Source organism: Malus sylvestris, chromosome 4 (genome assembly GCF_916048215.2).
Source record: "Malus sylvestris chromosome 4, drMalSylv7.2, whole genome shotgun sequence".
NCBI lineage: Eukaryota > Viridiplantae > Streptophyta > Magnoliopsida > Rosales > Rosaceae > Malus > Malus sylvestris.
This window is the reverse complement of record NC_062263.1, coordinates 6,399,695-6,421,254: the sequence shown is the minus strand read 5'-3', so window position 1 is coordinate 6,421,254 and position 21,560 is coordinate 6,399,695. Positions and strand designations below refer to the sequence as shown.

General features: G+C 36.1%; 1 protein-coding gene across 3 annotated transcripts; it reads right to left on the bottom strand.

Moving 5' to 3' along the window:
- Window positions 1–857: 857 nt before the first annotated feature.
- On the bottom strand, window positions 858–20,446 carry LOC126619422 (uncharacterized). Of its 3 annotated transcripts, XM_050287788.1 has the most exons (31): window positions 20,178–20,445; window positions 19,762–20,091; window positions 19,410–19,572; window positions 19,136–19,273; window positions 18,668–18,749; window positions 15,940–16,214; window positions 15,708–15,821; window positions 14,970–15,229; window positions 14,500–14,748; window positions 14,230–14,391; window positions 13,451–13,588; window positions 13,091–13,327; window positions 12,473–12,600; window positions 11,929–12,052; window positions 9,928–10,089; window positions 8,781–8,928; window positions 8,595–8,695; window positions 7,918–8,079; window positions 7,562–7,609; window positions 7,119–7,226; window positions 6,932–7,006; window positions 6,332–6,382; window positions 4,934–5,077; window positions 4,704–4,834; window positions 4,104–4,191; window positions 3,611–3,670; window positions 3,289–3,541; window positions 2,837–2,988; window positions 2,662–2,732; window positions 1,600–1,756; window positions 858–1,487 (listed from the first exon to the last, which is right to left on the bottom strand). In XM_050287788.1, exons 1-31 carry the CDS (start codon window positions 20,247–20,249, stop codon window positions 1,320–1,322), a joined length of 4,551 nt encoding a protein of 1,516 aa, XP_050143745.1. In that variant the 5' UTR covers window positions 20,250–20,445; the 3' UTR covers window positions 858–1,319. The 3 variants fall into 3 exon arrangements, with proteins under 3 accessions (XP_050143745.1, XP_050143747.1, XP_050143746.1); XM_050287789.1 differs by lacking the exons at window positions 858–1,487; window positions 1,600–1,756 and adding an exon at window positions 1,846–1,932 and having other exon boundaries at window positions 20,178–20,446; XM_050287790.1 differs by lacking the exons at window positions 19,410–19,572; window positions 19,762–20,091; window positions 20,178–20,445 and having other exon boundaries at window positions 15,940–16,116; window positions 19,136–19,151.
- Between the last annotated feature and the right edge of the window lie 1,114 nt (window positions 20,447–21,560).

The window sequence follows — 21,560 nt, the reverse complement described above, 5'->3', positions numbered from 1 at the left end:
ACCGTTCATTAAACTATAAGAATTAATTAAAATTCTTAACTATGCATTCTTCTATTCCCTAATTTGAATTTTGAATTGTGAATTATTAACTATGATAATTACGTGTGTCTAAGATATTCTAACTCTTATTTAGATATGAAAAAGATTAAACTAGCTAATAATGAAAGATTTAGCAACCAGGGAACTCTTGGGTGTTTTGGACCATTTAGATTTGAAGCAATGTGGCTGCTGCACGCTGAGTTTAAGGATTTTGTGAAGGAAGCTTGGAAGAGTGTGGATGGTCTCTCCCCTTTGGATAGATTTAAGGGAACTTTAACAAAAAGCTCCTGATACTGTTCACTTTAACGAAAAACCATATTTTTACGCTAAAAAATCAATCCTGATACTATTCACTTTACCCTCTATTTTGTCCTTATCGTTAAAACTCAAAGTTTTCAAATCATTTTCATTAGTTTTCATTTTTTTTCAAACGTCAGCAACAATTAGGAAAAAGAGTAATGAAATTTGTAAGGTAAAAGATGGTACTGGGTTCTGGTGGAAGATTGGTGAGGGGCTAGAACAAGTTTTTGTGCAAGACTTTAAATTGCGTTTTTCCTGTGCTAACCCTCCTAGGCTTGCCAACATTGAAGCCATGGCCAACATTATTGAACCTTGTATCTCAAGTGAGCAAAACAACAGGTTGCTTATGGTGGTAGAGGAAGCTGAAATTTGGGAAGCTGTCAAAGGGATAGGTGCGTTAAAGGCCCCAGGTCCTGATGGACTTTGTGCTGGATTCTACCATGAATGCTGGGATCTAATCAAGGACTCAATCATACCAATGGTAAAAGATTTCTTCCAGAATGGCTCAAGCTTAAGACTAATTAACCATACAAATATTACATTAATAACTAAAGTGGAAACTCCAGAAGTCGTAAACCACTATAAACCGATAAGTCTTTGCAATGTTAGCTACAAAATTATTACAAAAATTATAATCAAAAGGCTAAAGCCTTTACTGGACTTGTGTATCTCGAGCAACCAGGTGCCTTCAAGATAATATATTAATAGGTCATGAAATATTTTCAAGTTTTAAAGGTAAGAAAGGTTCTATTGGTGCTCGTTAGGAATTTTCGATTCCCGAGAGCTAGAAAACTGGGAAGGCAGGCACACATCTTAATCAAAGTGAAAAGTGACGTTTGAAGATTACATCTAGCATATTTCAGTTAATGGTACAACAGCCTCTGAGTTCCATGTTGCAAAATTGGCTGTTCAGAACTGCCCGTGTCTTGGGTTGAGAACGTTGCTTGTATATAACCAAGCCAACAGAGCACGTGAGATGCCTACTGGGATGATCTCTGCTGTCGAGTATACTCCCACAGCGCAATGGCACCGCTGACATGAACATTTAAAGATCTAACAACTCCCAACTGTGGAATCTCAATGCAAGCATCCAGAATATGAATGATATCCACCGGTATACCTTCCTTTTCACGCCCAAGGACTAGTACCTATACAATCGAATGGATGAAAATTGAGTAAAGCTACAATGTCAACTGGACTTTCCCAAATCCGATCACTTGCTAGATTAAGATTAAAGACTGGGTTCACAGAGTAACGCACCGTCTTTTTAGGAAAGCTATACTGGTCAAGCGGTACACTATTCGCAGTTTGCTCTAGTCCCAAAATTGAAAAGCATTCTCGTTTCTTTCTCTCAAGGAAGACCTTCAAACTATCCACTGGGACTTCAATGATAGGAACCCACTTTTCTGCAGTCACACTGGGGAAAAACAGTAACTAATTTACTAAGAGAACAACATTTGAAAAATCCACTTCAGAACACAAAATATAATAGACCAATAATAAGCCGAAATATACCATCATTAAAATGAATAGCCTTGTAGTATACAAGAGGGAGATCAGTTTGTCTTGCAACAAAATATGGACCTACAAAACCTAATTGGCAATACAGACATAATTAATTAATTTCTCTAGGGCAGTTACTACATTCTCTTAAAAGGCGGTTACATCGTTTTTACTTTAGATATTGTTCATACTTGGATCTTATAACCTTCAATTTGTTGCCGATAATCATATATCCTTCAAAAGTCTTCTATGTTTATATTATGTAAACGTACAGTGGATAATTCTTAAAAAATATAGAAGGTTTCAATCATTGGACAACATCTCAATATTGGTCAACAACAATTCTTACTCAAATATAAACCAATGTTCCAAGAAATAAGCAGTTTATTGCTCACCAGAAATCCCTATGTTGTGCCACAAGTGGAACACCAAAGTGACTGGAAATTCTTTTGCGAAGTCATAATGGTGTGCGACGTGCGGTGTGTCACAAGTGTGGGGCACAGATGTACCACACATTGGAAACCTAGAGGCTAGAAGGAGGTCTTTTTAATGAAAGATTAACACCATTTTGGAATTTTTGTTTGATTTTATTTATTTGGGGGTTACTGATGAAGGACCAGGCTCTGCATCCCTAATTTTGGTACGCTCAGGTGTTATAAAACCTTGAGTTTACCAACCTATTTTCCTTTTAAAAAGCTATACTATATTTCCGATATCAGCAAACAAACACAAAACAAAACAAAGCACTAGGATTAAGCAAGGACTTAGAGATGCATGTAATCTAAGTAACAAATGGATAGTGCCGAATTAGTAACAAACCTGATGAGCTGGAACTGTTTGTCATGTACTACATTTGCATCCGCAACAGCCAAACCCGACGCCTTAAACACCTGGTAAGAAAAATGAAGCAACAGAAACTCAGCTAAAATACTCTTCATGCAAAATGAAGATCTCAACAGTGGATAAAATGCCCGTTATAATCCCCATCACACACCTCACAAGTCCGTGCCAGGCCAGCAAGGTTAGGTATGCGATCAAGAAGAGATGCCACAAGAATGAGTTGTTGTCTGCTTGCTCTCTCTCTTTCCATTGCCTGACTTCTTGACTGCAGCACCTGAGCAAGAAGCTTATCTTCCTTCTCCATTTCTGTTTTATTTCAAATCAGATTACATTAATTTCATATGTTTGTTAGAAGCCTGCTTTTAAAATGGAAACTACTATGGAAGCCAACAGTTTTCCGAACTTTTGTTTACTCAACCTACTAGGTATCTTCAAATTGAGCACTATAACAATGTCCCTTGCTTAACACAATGATCTGATGTGGTTATATCATGTGCAATGTGAGTTGGGAGAAACATGGAAATAAGTAGGCATTTTCCTTTAAAAGTTTGACTATTCACAAGAAATTTAACACCTAACAAGCTATTCAACGAAGGTTTTAGATACCTTCAAGTGGTTTGTAGGTGTCTTGGTTGCCAAAGAAGGAATTTACGGCTATGTCATGCTTCTCATGTTTAGAGAGGGTAATCTTTTTTTGAAAATCCAGTGAAATATCTTTGGGCTGCTGGGTATGTGAGTTTCCTTCATTTGCATTAGATGGTATTGCTGTGCAATTTTGATCTTCATCAGATCTTAAACTTTCATTCTTAATAGCCGCAGCATCTTTTGCCATTGAACTCCGAAGATCTTCCCTGACATCCTACAATGCTAGAATCTGAGAAGCCGATCATAGAAGAAATAGCCAGTAGAGAATGAAAAATATACTTACATTTAAAAAGTTGAGCACTTGCTCCGTAAGTGACACTGGTACACATTCAAACTCGAGTGCCTTTAATACAGCAAAAGAAAACTTGATTCAGATATCCCTGATTTCCCAAAAGCAGATGTAATCCTGACTATCAAGCACAAAGATTGTACACAACTGGCAATAACAGGGAGGAAATGGCTTCGGTTGTCTTTGCATGTTAAAGTGATACACAACTTTATATTATATATATATGTGTATGTATGTATGTGTGTGTGTGGAAATAAGATATGTGTATTATTCTTGCTTCATATTCTCTCAATTGTCTCATAATTTGATTATGCTTCAAATCCATCTTCCACTTTCTAGAATATTTTACTGTTACCTGTTCAACAACATATTAACAAGAGGAAAAGATAGAAATGTACAACTTTAAAGAAGGTAAGAACTACAGTGCTAAAAAAATACTTAATGCTAAAGATATTGTAACCTAACTGTACCCCATCAAAAGACCCACCTCAACCCGGTTGATGAAAATCCCAGCAGGAGTGACAGAGCTACTGGGACTGTAGGCATCAAGAAATCCTCCCATTGATGCTCGTAGGCTGAAATGTAAACAATCAAACTGATATCTCAGATCTCATTAAAATCATATGTATATGAGGCATGAACCAAAAGCGCCTTCATTATGCTAAACTTGATTGCAAGCCAACATACATACATTTGTACATATGTTTCGCATTTAAATTGATTGACTACCTACCAGTGAACAAACTTATTCCAAGTATATGGTCTGCTAGAAATCCATATATGCTGGATATAAATCTGATCTTATCATCCTACTTAATCAACTTGATCAATAGCCATTTATTTTTATTTATTTAATTTACCATTTTGGTTAACTTATTCTATTCTCATATAAGTACACCCAGGCACATAACAGCCATCCTCACCAGGTTAAGTAATGAAAATGTAGATCTTAACCAATAAAGCACAAACTTAACCCTAAACACTTTTAGGAATAGATAACTGGTAATGACAGTTTTTGGACAAAGAATTAATAAAAATGCACGTTACAGTAAAGTTTAGGGAGGAAAACCACATTGGGATATCATACCGCACACAATCAGAGTTCTTTGCCAGGTAGGATTTCAAATCCTCAAAACACCTCTTCTCTAAAGTCATAGTTCCAGAGGCCCTAGAGTCCAATGGAGGAAACAATTTGCAGAGAACTTGGTAAACCAATAACTGCAAACCGAATCAACACACAAGAAATGAAAAAGCATTACAAAAAAAATTAGAATAGAGTTAATTAACTATTTATTCACCAACTTTGAAATAGCCAACCTGGGCGAAACCACGCAAACTGTGGTGATGGGATGTTAGTAGTGGAAATATAGGAGGAAGTAATTCATTCAAATGCTTGTCTTGAACAGCTTGAGATGCATGGAGGATGACATTGGCTGCTATAAATACATATGAAGAGAGCGCCTGCATTTAATGTTTAGTAATTAGTAGAATTAATGTTTACTATACATCAAAGCATATTAACCTCGACTAATTGTACCAATGTATACACAAATACAAGGAATTAAAGGGAACTTAAATCTCCTTAGTAAGTAATGGATACGTGCACTTATAACAATCAATTGGAATGGTTAACCAATTCCTCTGACATCAACCAATGAGCCTTATATTGCATACTATTCTAAGATGCAATTCTGAAGAAAATGACTAACCAATGAAGAAACAAATAAGTTTTCTTATCGAAGATAAGATGTTTCTATAATTAGTACGACTAAGTTGTACCCACAACACAGCATGGAACAGCACCATTACATCAAAATTTCTAATTACACTGTTAAATGCTTTACAGTCACTTAGTCCATATAGATTTGTTGATTTGGCATTATTTCTAGAATTTTGATCATATTTGCTGCCCCTTGCGCAGAAACATGGGAAGTAAAATGAAGACAACTGAGAAAGAACTGCACAGGTCCAACTGACACACTCATATTATGTAACCATTCAATAGGCTCTCATCAATTTGGAGTACAATTTTCTATTCACTTTATTTTTCAATATTCAGTCTGTGGATCGGTCGTTGGGAAAAAATAAGTTTGTGGATCTTCAATAAACCAATGATTTTCAGTATCACAGTCATCCCACTGTTGAGGAGCACATGACCTATTGGCATTGTGGCAAAGATGCATAAGCTATATGCACCTCTTCGTATTGTGGCATAAGCATGCGATTAGAAACACTTTAGCAGCAAAGGTTAAATGAAACTGATCAGGAAAGCCCTAATTCAGCAAGTGAATTAAATGGGTTAAGTTCTTTTGAAAAGTCAGGGATACAGGTTTTACTTTCAGTCTCAAGAAAAGTTCACCAATATTAACAGCTTAGGTGTCATGTGTCCAAGCTTACAACAAATATTCATAAAAGTGACTGTAAATTTCATCAACTTGGATTCGCATGAAAGAGGGTTCTAAATTACATCTACAGGGACCATAACGTTGTCAATAGACAACTGCAATCCCCAGAAGCTCTTCAGTAGGTACCATTTAGAAGTGTGGTTCTGAGCAACAGTGTTCCCTTCTAATATCTCTTGCTCCTAAAATCTAAAAAGATTCCAAGAGGTACTAAAAAACACTTTTCAACCAATAAGAATACGAGAGAACTGCAATAGTCAGAAATCGAGTAGTAAGGCCATAAACTCATAATGACTCCAAAATAATATTATACCTGAGGCCTCATCTCATAATCTCTTAATACAGGGACTAGTTGCTCCCCAACCTGCAAGTCCACCAATAATGTAGGAATTTATAAGTGTCGATCTCAGTTTTTAAAAGTGAGGATAGCCAAAAGGTAGTTTAAAAATTCATCGAAGACAAAAATTAAGAATCCAAACAGGAACGAAAGATCTCATCCTTCACTTAGGTCTTTGATCCAAACTACACAAACATAGTGCGACTGTCCAAAATATCTCCTCTGTCATTATCACTCAAACTCAACTTACGATCCGAGCTGAACCAAATAAGCAGATTTTCTTAATCAAAGTTTGTAAAGTTCAGTTTTAGTTACATGTCAATTAAATGAAAGTTATTTTATAATTAGACAAACCACATGAACAAACCTACTTGTCCCCACATATACACTTAAAAGTAGAGTAAGTGGGAATGTTACAGTTTAGCTACCTCCTCTAAAAACAAGTGCCATGCAAAACATGTCCACTGTCATTGAATGAGGAAATAAACATCCTTAAATGCCATAACTAATCAAACTAAACCCGCATGCTCCCCTCGCTCTCTCACAACTATTATGAAATGCAAAAGAAAGCCTTACCAATGATGGGAACTTCAAGTACATATTAATTGCGAATGTTTCCAAGTATTGACGAACTGCAGGTAAATTGTTCAGCTGCAATTAATTAAACTAACAGATGAGTAACATTGTATCTCCCAAACAGTTACTTGCAGAGGGATATCTGCAGAGGAACGAGACCAATTGTTATGAGGCATTGTTTACTTACATAAAGGCATATGTGCAGGCAACGTGAAACTTCAGAAACTATATCTTGACATATGAAACGTGACAAAATACATATCATTTGCCACGCACGTACCTTACGCCTGTGGATCTGTTAAGATCAACAAAAATAAAAGTAAAATAAAAGAAATAAACATAAACAAACAGAGAGGTTGTAATCCCCACCTAATTATCCACAACCTATCTGCTTATTGGAAAAGTATTAACACGTCTTATTATTAATTCAAGCCTGCTAACATGTTGTATTATTGTAAAAAAGTACAGTGTTAACTTGCATTTTATTTTCTTAATAACATTTTTCACTAGTAAACAGGAATTTCCATTGTAATTTTGTTTTTAACTTAAAACAATTACCATGGTTACAGTTTGAGCACTGAAAAAACTGAGCTCCCTATTCTAAAAAATTTAGAGGGAAAGGATACTCACTGCACTGTATTTCTTATACAGCTCTTTCGAAAGATCCTTGTCGTTTACCTACATTGGCAAATGATGTAATGGACATCAACACACCATGTTCACAATTTGTAGCATTCTATAGACAAAAGTAATATGAACCAGAGCAATGTATGGAGAATGCATTGCAAGAATTACCATTTTTGGAGATTTGCACATAATAGGATTACCTATTGTATGTTATAACACAATAGAAATTTCAAATGGGCATATGATATCTAATCAGTTACCAAGTAAATAATGCCTAAGCGCATATGGGGAAGCACATCAAGAAACATGGGAAAGCTATAAATTAGAAGACTCGGAAAACAAATTAACAAAATAAATACCGCAGAATCTAGAAGCTCAAGCAAAAACATTTTTCCAGATTCCAAAGCTGCATGGCAATCTTCATTTTCATTTGGTGATCCCACCATATCAGATAAGTCTGCTAGCTTGTAAAACAGAACAGCAACAGAGGCACGTGCATACAATTCTGTGTTGATAAATTCCTGATAAGAGATTCCAAAAGAATATTTAGATTATAAACTTCAAAAGTACTTAAGAAGTAACCTGGAGAGATTAAACGTGCCTACAATTCTATTCAAGTTGTAACCAGAAAACAGATGCTATCTAAGTGAACCAAAACAAATATAAAAACAAAAGAAGAAGAAAAGAAACAATTCCCTGCAGAGACTTATTATACTTGTATATGTTTTAAAGGTCCAGGTATTTGACTTGACCAAATTCAAGAAAAACATAATAAAAATAAATGACCTAAGGCAAGCAAGTTGCTTCTAATGGAAAACCGATAAATATAGAAGTTTCTTAGTCATATGAACAAACTAAATTATTCAATACCAAAGGATCCATGTTGAAGGTGCCCAAGGAAACTCTAAAGTATGCATATCAAAGGGACTATGCCGTTGTCAAGGGTAAATTATTTGAAGGTGCCACAAAGCAGCTGCAAAGTACATATTTTCAACAACATATTATCAACAGTAATTCAATTACTAATGTAGCCTACTTTGGTAAGCTCAGGATCAGGGCCTTTCGCCAATAAAGAAACTTCAGTCCTTGTATCATGATTGTCAGCTAATTCACCTTCAAAGTCCTCATCGAATGCAACTGGGACAGTAAACATTCAGGTTAAAATTATATTGTATGAGAAGGAACTACATAAAGATTAACACAGCTCAATCATGTAACCCACCAGAACCATGTAGTGACAGCAGCTTCAACTCCTTCACATAGTACTTTATAATCCTAGGATATGATAGAAAGAGGCCCGTTAAGTGTAATGCAGCAAGACGAATTGTGCGGGGACTTTTTGTGCCTTCCTCCAGAATTTTCTCAACAAACTGTACAAAACAAAAGGAAAAAAAAAAAAAAAAAACATGAGCAACAACCTTATACTTGTACATCGGTATTCAACAGAAATTCACAAGTGTGCATACACATGTGAACAAATTGTACGTAGAACATCCTTCTATTGAGAGGTCCCTGAAATAACCTTGTGAGGCTCACTTTGTTATTTTTTCCAACGATCCAACCCCTATATTTTAATTCATACATTGTTCCAAAATTCTAGACAAATCTGAATCCAGTTGAAGTGAAGAATAGGCAAACACGGTGGTTCCAAGAAACATTAATATGACCACCAATTAATCCAATGGTTATATGGTTTCCGATTTGTGTGAATTTTTCCATAGATATGATCTTTGAGGGAAGACCTAAAAACTACACGGTTTAGATCAGTGAAATACAATTTGGTGTGGACGATACAAGGGTGCCCCTCAAATAAGCTTATTTGAGGGATACCTCAACCAAGCTCACTAGATTATCTTTTAGGTCTTCCCTTAAAGATCATCTCTACCTAAAATAACCTAAATCGGAAATCATTTAATTGTTTGATTAAATGGTGGTCATTTTAGTGTATCATTGAATCACCGTATTCGTCTATTTTCTTCACTACATTTAGATTATCTTTTAAGTCTTCCCATAAAGAAGATCATCTCTACCTAAAATAACCCAAATCGGAAATCATTTAATGGTTTGAATAAATGGTGGTCATTTTAGTTTTTCATTGAATCACCGTATTCATCTATTTTCTTCACTACATTTGGATGTCTCAATGGTTTTGAATATTTCTAACTTTTTGCAAGGATAACCTATGAATGAGAAATTTAATATAAATGGTTAGGATCGTTGGAAAAAGTGACTGAGTGGGCCCCACATGTGTCCCTCAAATAAGGTTATTTGAGAGATCTCTCAATAAAACAGGACTGTACATATACATACATATATATATATATATTTATATATAGAGAGAGAGAGAGAGAGAGAGAGAGACTACACACCCACTTCAGAGGCCCAGGTGCATTGTCATTCATATGCATGCTCTCATCACTAAATAGGGATGAATGCAGAACAGAAGACAAAAGTGCAGCAATAGGTGCAACCTTCCTCTTGTTACAACTGACATGCAAAATCCAAGAAGACTGAACCAACTGCCACATCATCTGAATAAAGCAAAAGTAAAATGAAGGTTTAGCTATTTCACCTGAAAATTTATCTATGAATACTTAAGACATCAATTTTGACAGAGGCGACTTATGCATTAAAATAAAATGGGTATATCAACATAAATGAAAGCAAGAACACAGGAAAACAATGTAACAATCCTCATTATCCGGGAAGTTGTTCTACCATTTAACACCAATGGAAACAACATATCAGCTTCATACCAGGTTAGCTTATGATGTGGGCTTTTGAAAGCTTAACTTCTTCCCGGGTTAATAGAACTAAATTAACCAGTTAAACCTTGATCTTTGTTGCCCCCATTCGCATCCAGAATTTCCTTAACCATGGCATATAGAGTACATATGAGTACCACCAAAGTTTCTGTATTTTTAAGGAGAACACTTCTATTGGAAGGGGCTTGGGGCCCAAAATGTTAAGAGCCTTTACCCCTCCATCCAAGGTCCTAGGTTCGAATCCTCCCTCCCCCACTACAGCATGTGTCAAAAAGGAAAATACTTTTAAAACACAATAGTAAAGATAGTAACAAGATATCCACCAAAAAAACAGATACTGCAAATAAATTAAAGACTTATTAGCAGCCACAAACCAAACTTTAACAGTCAAATCATCCCATAGCTGCCTTCCAATGTAGCAGAATAGACTAACAAGAAAATCCCTGAAATTCTGACGAAACAGAAGGCCAAAGTGAAGACCAAAACCTCACCCTTTCCCACAGCCCTTCTACCCCCACCCCCTTATTTTTGTCAAAAATCCCCCTATACCTATCTATCCAAATCACCCACAAAATAGCCATCCAACAGCATCCCCACAACACTTTAGCCTTCTATCCTTTTGCCAAACCCACCAATACTTTCACCAAGCAATGAGTGGCACCCTTCTTTCATTTTACACATGATACACCAATTAGGAGAAAGACAACTGGGTAAGAGAAATCTCCTGAGCAGATCCCTTCTTTCATTTTCTTGAGTAGATCCTACATATTGATCCGCTTATTAGCCACAAACCAAACCAACCCAGAATCTTCACCTTTGTTGGGACCTTTGCACCCCCACAATCGCCCCCCCCTCCAAAATCACCTTGGCTAGAATAAAGGCTGGATTCCGAAGAATTCATCAAAATGAATTAAGATTTGCAAGAGAAATCTCATAATGTTCCAACTTCCAATGCCTCCTATCCCCTCCCATTTTAACACACAACTCCTTCTAGAAGTGCCAATGGAGCTGATAGTTCATCTATCTCTTCATCATTCAAATTATTTCTACACCCAAAACCCCAACTTAGCAGATAAAAGGCAAAGATACAAATTTGGCAACCATATTCTGAAACCTGAATAATCTAAATAGCCTTCGAAAAAGCATGGCCAGTTCCCCCACCCATGAACCTCCAATAATCTAAACCACTGTAGTTAAAAAGGACATTAACTGAAATGCTTATTTATGCAATTATACCATTTGAAAGGGGTAATTTTCTGAGTCCAGAAAGCAGTACTCCAAAACCATTTGAAAGCCAAAAAAGAATATGCAAAATTCACAGACATTTCTTTTCCCCATAAAAAATCCCAGATAAGTTAATGAGCACTCACAAGAACCATGTATGTGAACATTTTGAAGAGTGCAAAACCAATAGCCAAGAATAGTTTTACAGACAACATAGAAGGATTGACCCCAAATCCAAGATTTCCATATAGGGGAAATGGTTCAGAATGGGACTGAAAATTTATTTATAATTAAATGGTAGTTGACCAGTGCAATATAACTAATTTGTCCATAGACACAAAGCATCCACACAGCCACACTTATTGGAGTTTCGGAATGAACCTGGGCATCCACCCCATCACATGAATAGACAAGTGAACCAGACTTTCCCTCGGACAATAGGCCCAAAACTAATCGGACCGATCTGAGCATTGGTAGAACAGAATTTTCTCCAGCATTCTCTAGGCTGCACATTTAGTGGAAGAAAGTCGGTGAGTCAAAAAGGAAAACTAACATCTCCATTGGCAAAAGCTATTGCCATGCACTTAGACATCACGCAATGGGAAAAGAGTATCTAAAGTACATGTCTCAGCTATTCAGAGAAGCGAAGAAAATCTTTTTCTCATTGCATAAATATGTAAAAAAGAGCAAGATCTAGGAAACCTATATGTAGTTAAACCAAATAAAATTAAAACATGAACTAACAATTATAAAAATAAAAATAAAAATGAATTGAGCAAAAATTGCTGAATCTGGGAAAATAATAATGCTGGATAACAGCCTTCTTCCCCAACCCCAAAACGAAAACCCAACAAAAGTTAGATCTCTCATGAGAGCAGATCAAAACAACAAAAGTGGTGGTACCAGTAGGCTTCTTATTTCTTACCTCTCAAGAAGATCAGTAAAAATCAATCTGAGAGTATCACCTGAGAGCAAAAAATTATTGTCCTCTAAATGAAGCCCTTTTTTTAAAGCATAGCACGGAATTGACAGTAGAGATTCCAGGCAAATCCACTGCACCAGTAACAGGAAACTAGTTAATATAGAAAGATCCATCAATACCATAAGAAATTAAGAATAAATTAAGGGATCGTTTGGGAAGTGCTTTTAAATGACTAAAAGCACTTTTAGAGAAAATGTTTTTGGGTTCCAAAAGCACTTGAAGTGCTTCCTGCAAGAAGAAACAGTTATGTGCTTCTTGTACAAAGTACTTCAAGTGCTTTTCCAGGATTAACTTGCATTTTTACTAAGCATTGGTTCCAAAAACATTTCTCTAAAAGCTCTTTTAGTCATTTAAAAGTACTTCCCAAACGAGCCCTAAGCTTTGTAAAAATGACAAGCACCAGTACAAAAATGCCGTAGAATATTAAGGAGAGAGAATAATAGCTGATGTGTTAGTAGTATATAGCAGAGAGACTTCATTTATGAAATTCCAATTTTCAAGATTGTAACAAAAAAATTTCTCTTTTTAAATACATGTAGCCAAGATATTAAGATTCCTCACCTTCCAATTCATTAAAACTGCACGTCGAGTCCGTACAAATACTCCAATTGCTAGGAGATTATTTATGTTCTGAAGAAAAGAAAGAACCAAGGAATCTAACAGAGGTTTTCCATCTGATAGAAACAGATTGCCATTGTTCTTGACAAGATCCAACGATTTAGGAGAAAACATAGACACTAGTGCTGTGAGAGCAGGAGCTAATGCTTCATATGCAGCAAGACTTATTTCCGCCCCAGTCTGCTTTGAAGCACACAGACAGACTAAATTAGCTCATGAAAAACTAAAATCTTTATAAGTAAGTCTTCATTAGAACAGAAATCTGCAATTACTTTGAAAAGATACAATTAACATGCAAATTACCTCTGAATCAGTAACTGAAGATGAAACAGTTTTCCAGTAGAATTCCCACATAAAATTAAAAGCAAGATCAAGTGATGCATCAGCTATAAATTGTGCACACCATGATGAGATAGTTGCAAGAGCCTTCATGGAAATTATCTGTTTTTAGTACCAACAGAAGACAGAAAAAAAAAATATCAACACTAAGATTCTGTAAAAGCACTACCATTATTAAAAGGAAATAACCAATGGTTGCTGAAAGATATTGAAAATGAAAATGCACATAAAACCCTACGTGAATGTTTTAATCATATAAGGTACCACAGTGAAAAGGGCAAACACTAAAAAACGAATCCACTAGATTGAATCCAAAAACAGCTGCTACCAAAGTAATAAAATTTCTTAAATAACAATCTAAAATATCAAGTTCCCATCATTGATGTAAATCACAATCAAAAAATAAATAAAAACATGGAAAATGGAATAAACAAAAATGAAACATTCTATAAGGAGAGGCACCAGAAGGTGCATGAACAACAAAACATTGTTGACTAAGCTTAACTGTAAACATTTAAAGGTTGCAGTACCAAAATGAAAATGCTAAGGGAAAGTAAAAAGGATCACTCTTACACTATTAAGTAGTCATATTAACACAGATATCTGCCAACCGAAATTTGCATGAAGAAGTAAAACAGTAATTAGGTATATAAAACAAAAAGATAATATACACCCAATGTGTTTGCAGATGGTGTTTCAAATTTCAAGCAAGCAAAAGGTAACTAGAGGATACATAATCATACTGCTTGCAACACAGCGGTGGTGGTAGAGGATGACAAACGGCGTTGACTAGGGCCTCCAAGTTTTCCTTTCACTGAACCAGGAAGGCTGGCATCTGCCATCTTAGTGGTATTGGCATGTGAGAATATAGAACAGGACAAGTTTGCCAAAGACACCAACTCCTTCTGCAAGCCAGAGTCCAGACAAACAGAAGAGCCATCAATAACAACTCGAAGGGGAACCACATTATTAAGGAAGAAGTTTACAAGCTTAGTCCAATTTGTTCCCCATACCAATATAAGAATAAAAACATTGGTAAACTTCTGGTATAAGTTAAGAGCATCTGGATGACCAAATTGATCCATTAATTCAAGCGCACGAGATTCTGATTTGGTTCTAATTGTAGATCTATATTCAGCGACTCTGTCTTGCATCATCTGAAGCTCCCGCACCAAGCTCAAAGTGACAATGAGAAACTTCACAGGAATTTGATCCAAATTGTTGTTTTCTTGGCAGAGATCAAGAGCATGAGTTTGAATAAACTGAATAAACCAGAAAAAGCAAAGTCAACACCTCCTAGTAGGAAAATCATATGAGTAGTTCCACAGAAAAATATGTAAGAAACAGGCCCCAAAAAGATTTGATTTCTCAGACAGAGCATAGACATGTACTAACCAAAACTGGAAAAATATAAAGGGGACAGAAGCAGAAATTAAATTTGAAGACCACAAAAAAAAAAAAAAAAAAAGGAGAAAAGGTTCACCATCAGTGTAGGTATCAATTGATATTCCTCCTGGCATGTAAGAAAAAGCACTCGTGCCCACCGCTTCGCTTCAAATTCCCAGGATTCCAAGTCTTCATCATCAAAAGTGATGGAACTATCAACTGAATAATGAACTGTAAAACTACTGGGGAATTCATGGAGACCCTTTAGAAGCTTCGTCTCAGTACTGCAGCAGTTGCCATTACAATTCTTCTGACTACACCCCATAAGCCATTCTTGTAATTTCACTCTTAAGGAACCTAGAATTAAGAGAGAGAGAGAGAGAGAGAGAGAGAGAGAGAGAGAGAGAGCGAAACGTTGTGAATATCGCGTTTAAGAATGGGAAATACAAGACAAACTCAGGAAACCAAAAACACATATCAAGATAAATAACACCAAGAATTTATGTGGTTCGGCTATGTACCCACATCCACAGGGCAGCAACAACAAACTTTCACTATATCAATAATGAGTACAACATAATCTTGCCAAGCCTCTAGAATTAAAATAGTAAAGGTAAGATGTGTACTTGAGTACATGGTGTACATTGCCAGAGAGTCCGGCAAGGAACATTTATTTATGTCTTGTATAATAAGTGAAAATAAAGACATGTACTCAAGTACACATGTGAACGAGTATGTGCCTGACACGTGTGGCATACAATGGATAACTACCTTTACTATTTCAGAGATCCAAAGGAAATTAAGCTGAATAAAAAATGACAAGGATAAAACATACCACCAAAGTCAGTAAATTCCCAAGGAAATGTTGAAATGAAGTGCATAAGTATGTCAAGAGGGAGATCACATGCACACACCACTGAGGTAGCGGACTCCAGGATTTTCTCACAAACTGGGGATATGAAGATGATCAGCTATGCTCTGGTCTTTTAACATATAACAGTAGCAACAGAAGTATTCAATTGTAAGAGACAAAATATTATGATCTAACCGGATTAGTGATTAGAGACCTCGAAGGCGATAATTAGGATTGAAATGTTGTTTGCTGCTCTCGATAAGAAATCTCAGTGCATCAAGTAGAACAACTTTGTCATTGGGAACGCTTTCCACTTGGATCATGCCAGGAATCACATCTTCAAGCCACTGTCCTTCACTTTCATTATTATCTGTACGAACTTGACAAGCAGCTGAAGAAATGCATTCAGCAAGACACATTAATCCAACTCTACCAAATGATTGCACCTTAGCAGTGCATGCTAGATTGATCAGAAATGCAATGCATGTCCTGTCACAATAAGTAGGAAAACAGAAACAGATATCAACCTCATCAAGCTCAATAAGTCTGTTAAAAAAATAGCAGGTGAGTTGAACATGAAAACTGCCCTGTAAATTGTAACCATAATTAATGATAACTTATCAATGACACAAGTACTTTCCATCCCTAGCAATAATATGCAATGTAACTTTGATAATAAAAGAACCTAATGAAGGGTGAAAACCAAGTAGATAGATAGTATACGAGAGAACAAGAAAACATAAAACTGAGTGTACAATCTAGTAGCTGCAGAATAAAGAAGTCGTCCAAAACTGACAAATAAAGGCAGGATAGATATCTAACAATAGAGAGAACATAAATTTTAAATATTTAAAAAGGATCTGTGTTCCAACTAACTAAACTAATTATTCTCTTTTGAGTGTGCCAAGATTAATCCACTTCAAAGAAAAACAAAATATGACCTAATATAAAAAAGAGTGCAACGCCTAATAAAAGGCAGGAACAGTTACAACATATGCATCAAAGCATAACAACAACAACAAAGCCTTATCCCACTAAGTGGGGTCAGCTGTATGAATCCTAGAATGCCATTACTTTCGGTTTTTGCACCAAGTCTTCCGTTAGCTCCAAGTACTCCATGTCTTTTCTTAAAGTCTCTTTCCAAGTCTTCCTAGGTCTTCCTCTACCCCTTTTGCTCTAAGCCTCTGTCTCATAATCACATTTTCTAACCAGAGCATCTGTATGTCTTCATTTCACATGTCCAAACCACAAAACTGAGCACAGTGGCGTTCTAGGATTCATGTAGCCAACCCCACTTAGTGGGATCAACTAACTAAACTAATTATTCCCTTCTGAGTGTGCCAAGTCTTCCTAGGCATTAAAGCATAACAATCCAAAACAAAAAGTAATGCATTCAATCAGCCGTACATGTACTATAATTTTTTTTTTAAATGTAAAATTTATAGTGCTATACCTAACCAATATGAGCAGAAGTCAATTAAAATCAGAACAGAGGGCTTCCACACAAAAGGCACTAGATATAACACACAACCTGAATCTTTTTTCATTTTTATCTAAAATAAAATCTTATTGACTTCTGATGAACCGAAGTTACATAAATAATCGTACAAGAAGGCAACTTCATTGTAATATTACAAAATCCCCACCCCCAGTAAAACAAACAGCCCCACTACAGCCCTTAACAAATTAAAACACTCATTACCACAGACCCCAGTCCTATCTTACAGCAGCATCTGATCTGGCACTATGATAAAGACAGATAAATCCCCAAAAGCACGGAAGCCCATAACAATGACCACAATCGAACTTTTTCCTACAACACCTCCATATCATCCCCAATATGACCTTGAATAAAAATAAAAATAAAAACCTTAAATTTCTCCCCCTCCAAATCGCCCAAAATATTGCCAACCGCCACAGTTCCACAACACATTACCGAGGCGTTACAGTTTTACCACAGAAAAAAAAAGGACATGCTATTATATGTATTTGTGTGACTGTCTGGGTATGCACTATGCAAGCATATATCTATTCTTCTATTCTATTAAGAGAAGAGGCCTTGTCAACTTTTTGCCCCCTTTTTTCTTATTTTGCCCTCACTTTTGATACACAATGTTGACAATGAGGAGGGCAAAATAGTAATTTCGTTTTTTCCCTTTTTCCTATTTTGCCCTCACTTTTGATACACAATATTTACATAAGGAGGGCAAAATAGTAATTTTGTATCAAAATATTTACATAAGATAAAAAATATGCACTTATTAAGAGAAATTGTCCCACCATCATTTTTTCATATAGGTAAGTGAAATCATGATGTTTTTTGGGTAGTTTGAAGAAGTGATTGCGCTTGAGGAGAACGTGGGAGGAGGTGGGCAATTGTTCACACACAGAGATTGTGTGCTCATCTGCTAGTTACATCTGAACATAAGTCCAAGTAACCTGCATTTCATGCTACATACTTTCAACAAACTACAAAATTTGCTATTCATTAGATTGGAAAGCTTCTATTCATTAGGTTGTGCCATGTGGTTATGTTTTAGTGTAAGACCACATCTGTTTCTATATTCCAAGTTTTGTTTATGCTCTCCATGTTGTGGCCATCTTGTCCACTCCATTCGTAATTTAATTGTTTTATGCAATAAAATTTGTATCTTTTCAAACAAATAAAGTCAGTCTAGGTAACCAGCATGTCATGCTACATGCATAAAACTAAGAAATATTAGAATATAGAAAGGTAATTTCTATCTAATACTGCCAATTAAAGAAGAGAAAAAGGGACTACATTACAGATACCCATACACCCTTAGTTCAAGTGAACACATTCTAGACCACTTAAACTGAAATATAATTAGCTTTCATATGAGACAACTCCTTTTTTTTTTGTAATTCTCTATTAACACTATATTCATTGGCGGAAAATCATCAAGCATATCATAGCATACCTCGCATTTAGGCAACTTGTATACTGGCATAGAAACCTAGCTGCACCTTCAATCGTCGCTGAGGAGTATAGTCCTTTTACACCTATGTGAAGCAACAGAGTAATAAGTAAACCTAATGTATTGTGACACAATTATTAAAATCTATGCTCATAGAATTAGCAAAATGAAGACAAGGCATTAGGTCATCTTATTTAAAAGGAAAATATGACGGGGACACACAAGAAAGCAAACTAAATGAGATAATTACATATTCACCATCATGATATAGAAGATAAATAATACTTGCAAAGATTATGATAATCGAGACATAGGAGAATGACCTATAAAATTTATAATGAACCAGTAATACCTTATAAGATTATGATGCAAAAGGGTCAACTATCATGCTGAATTTTATTGGATGTCCCCGAGGGGACGGTCAAACATACTGAATTAAGATGTAATATAAAATTCACAAAGATAACAAACCAAATTCTTTGTGGTGCACAGGGTCATTTAGCCCTTCCATCAGTGGACCCAGAACAAAAGATCTAGGCACTGATTTTGCATGATTTCCATAATTCTTCCAATCAATGCCCAAAAATGACTGCATGATCAAGCATCTAACTGCATTATACACAGCGGGGAATTATGTCATGATAAATCTGTCGTATAAATTAAACAAGAACAAGTTATTCTGAGTAAAATAACACTCCCATGAAATTAAAAATGATGGGATGGTTGACATTCAAGTGACTGTTACCTTGAGGATTATCGTGATGAAAACCCCGTTCCCACAAAATTGCTAACCAACTAAAGATTTCGCCTGGGCTTTCGATCAGGTTTTGATGAAGTACTTCTCCACTGACAGAGCTTGCCACAATACCATTACTTTGTGTGGTAGAATATTGAAGCAACAGAGATATCTGGGAAACAGAATGTTGTTAACATTATTACCTCCCCATCAATGCCAAAGTTCCAAACATCTACTTTACTTGTTCAGCAAGTAATTAGTTAAATTTATACAATACTGACATTTCATATAGCCTAACTATAATGATAACGACGGCACGACAAACACGTTCAGTTATTAACCATTTTTAAAACACACATACCTGGAAGTGCCAAGCTGCTTCAACCAAATGAGTACCATACTCTTCTAGCATTTCATACAGCAGTACAAATGCCTCCCACTTCTGCCGGCTGTCCAGAAAAGACTCAACCGGGCTACACATTTTCCCAACACCCAATGACTTGGCTTCCTTATCAGCCCAAAGCTCCCTCTTTGTCATGCCACCACCGCTACCGCCACTGTCACCACGAGACTGATTTTCAGCCTCCGAAACACCACCGGAGAAGGACTGAGCTTGGCCAGACTCATTTATGCCCAGTGCTGTCTTGAGCATATGCAACGACTGCTTCCTCACCAAACTCTCCTTATGAACCTGAACAGTAAAACCCAAAATTTGAAACATCAATTCAATGCGTTTAAAGCAATAATCGATGAAGGTGCTAATGATAACGTGCGTACCAAGCCTCTTTTAATTCCGTCCCAGTGTTCATTTTCTGCTCTGGTATCAAATCCTTCGAGTTTATCAGCCATGGAGTCAGCTCTTCCACTTGGGTTCGGTCTGGTCTGAATGCAAAGAGTGAGAAGGTGACGACTGCCGCGAAAGGGAGGCGGAGAGAATTAGAGTGAAAGCTGTGGAGTTACAGTGAGGCAGCTTGACTTGAGAGGTGACTGAGAGGAAGAGAGACGACGGCGGCTTGAGAGAGAGTGGATAGACAGAGTCGAATTGAAATTTGAAATGGGCCAAAAAACCGAATGGATGTCGGGTTAGGTCATAATGGGTCCAATGGTTTGAAAAAAAAAAACTAATGAATAGGACTTAAAAATTTTAAGTTTTAACGATAAAGACAAACATAAAGGATTAAGTGAATAGTATCAAAATTGATTTTTTAGTGTAAAAATATGGTTTTTTGTTAAAATAAACAGTACTATGAGCTTTTCGTTAAAGTTCCCTTGAAAAAAACCTATTTCCTATTTTTCGTAGGCTGCATTTTTTTTTCTTTCAAAAAAAAAAAATACTAGCTGGTGATTTCGCCGTGCCAATTCAGTTTAGAATGATGCTATAACATTATATGTTTTTTTTTAAAATGAATCTTAATATTTTTGAGAAATGGTAATTGTAGAATGCATTTTGAGAATTCCAAATTTGCAATTCTGAACAATAACTGACCAAGTTTTTTAAAGAGTTAAAATAAAATAACCAAAATAGAAAAACATCCATAAATAAATGTTTATAAATTGATCATTTCGATTAAATAAAAAAATTTCCAACCGCAACTCGGTCCAGTGTGATAAAATAATAACTTCGTTAAATGCATAAGATAATAATTCTTCTTAAATTTCTTGAATCCCAACGAATATATAATATAGTAATTAGTGAAATACATAAAGGAATAGCACATAAAATTCATAACTCATATTAAGGAACTTTTTACTTAAAATATTAAGGCCTAGCATGGCCTTTATATTGAGGGGTTTATAACTTGGGTCGAGAGGAACCATCGTAGTTGTTGCCTACCCTTGTTGCAGATCTTAAAAAGTGGCGCCATAGAAGGATGTGTGGTCGCCTAAATTAAGGCATGTCACTGATGCTGAATTGCGCTTTTGCAGAAATAACCCTAATATTAGAGCAACGTTGACGGCAAACACTTTGGCAGCCAACATGCCGACGGCTGTGGGTGCAAAAGCTGATGAAGGTGTAATTTGCTCATTTTGTGCTCAAGACTTATCACGATATTCCAATCATGATCATGAGTTTGCTGCTAAGCAAAGTTCCTTGTGGTCATGTCTACCACCAAACTTGCATGGTAAAAAGGCCATTCATTTCCAAGGGTTCGTTTGGAT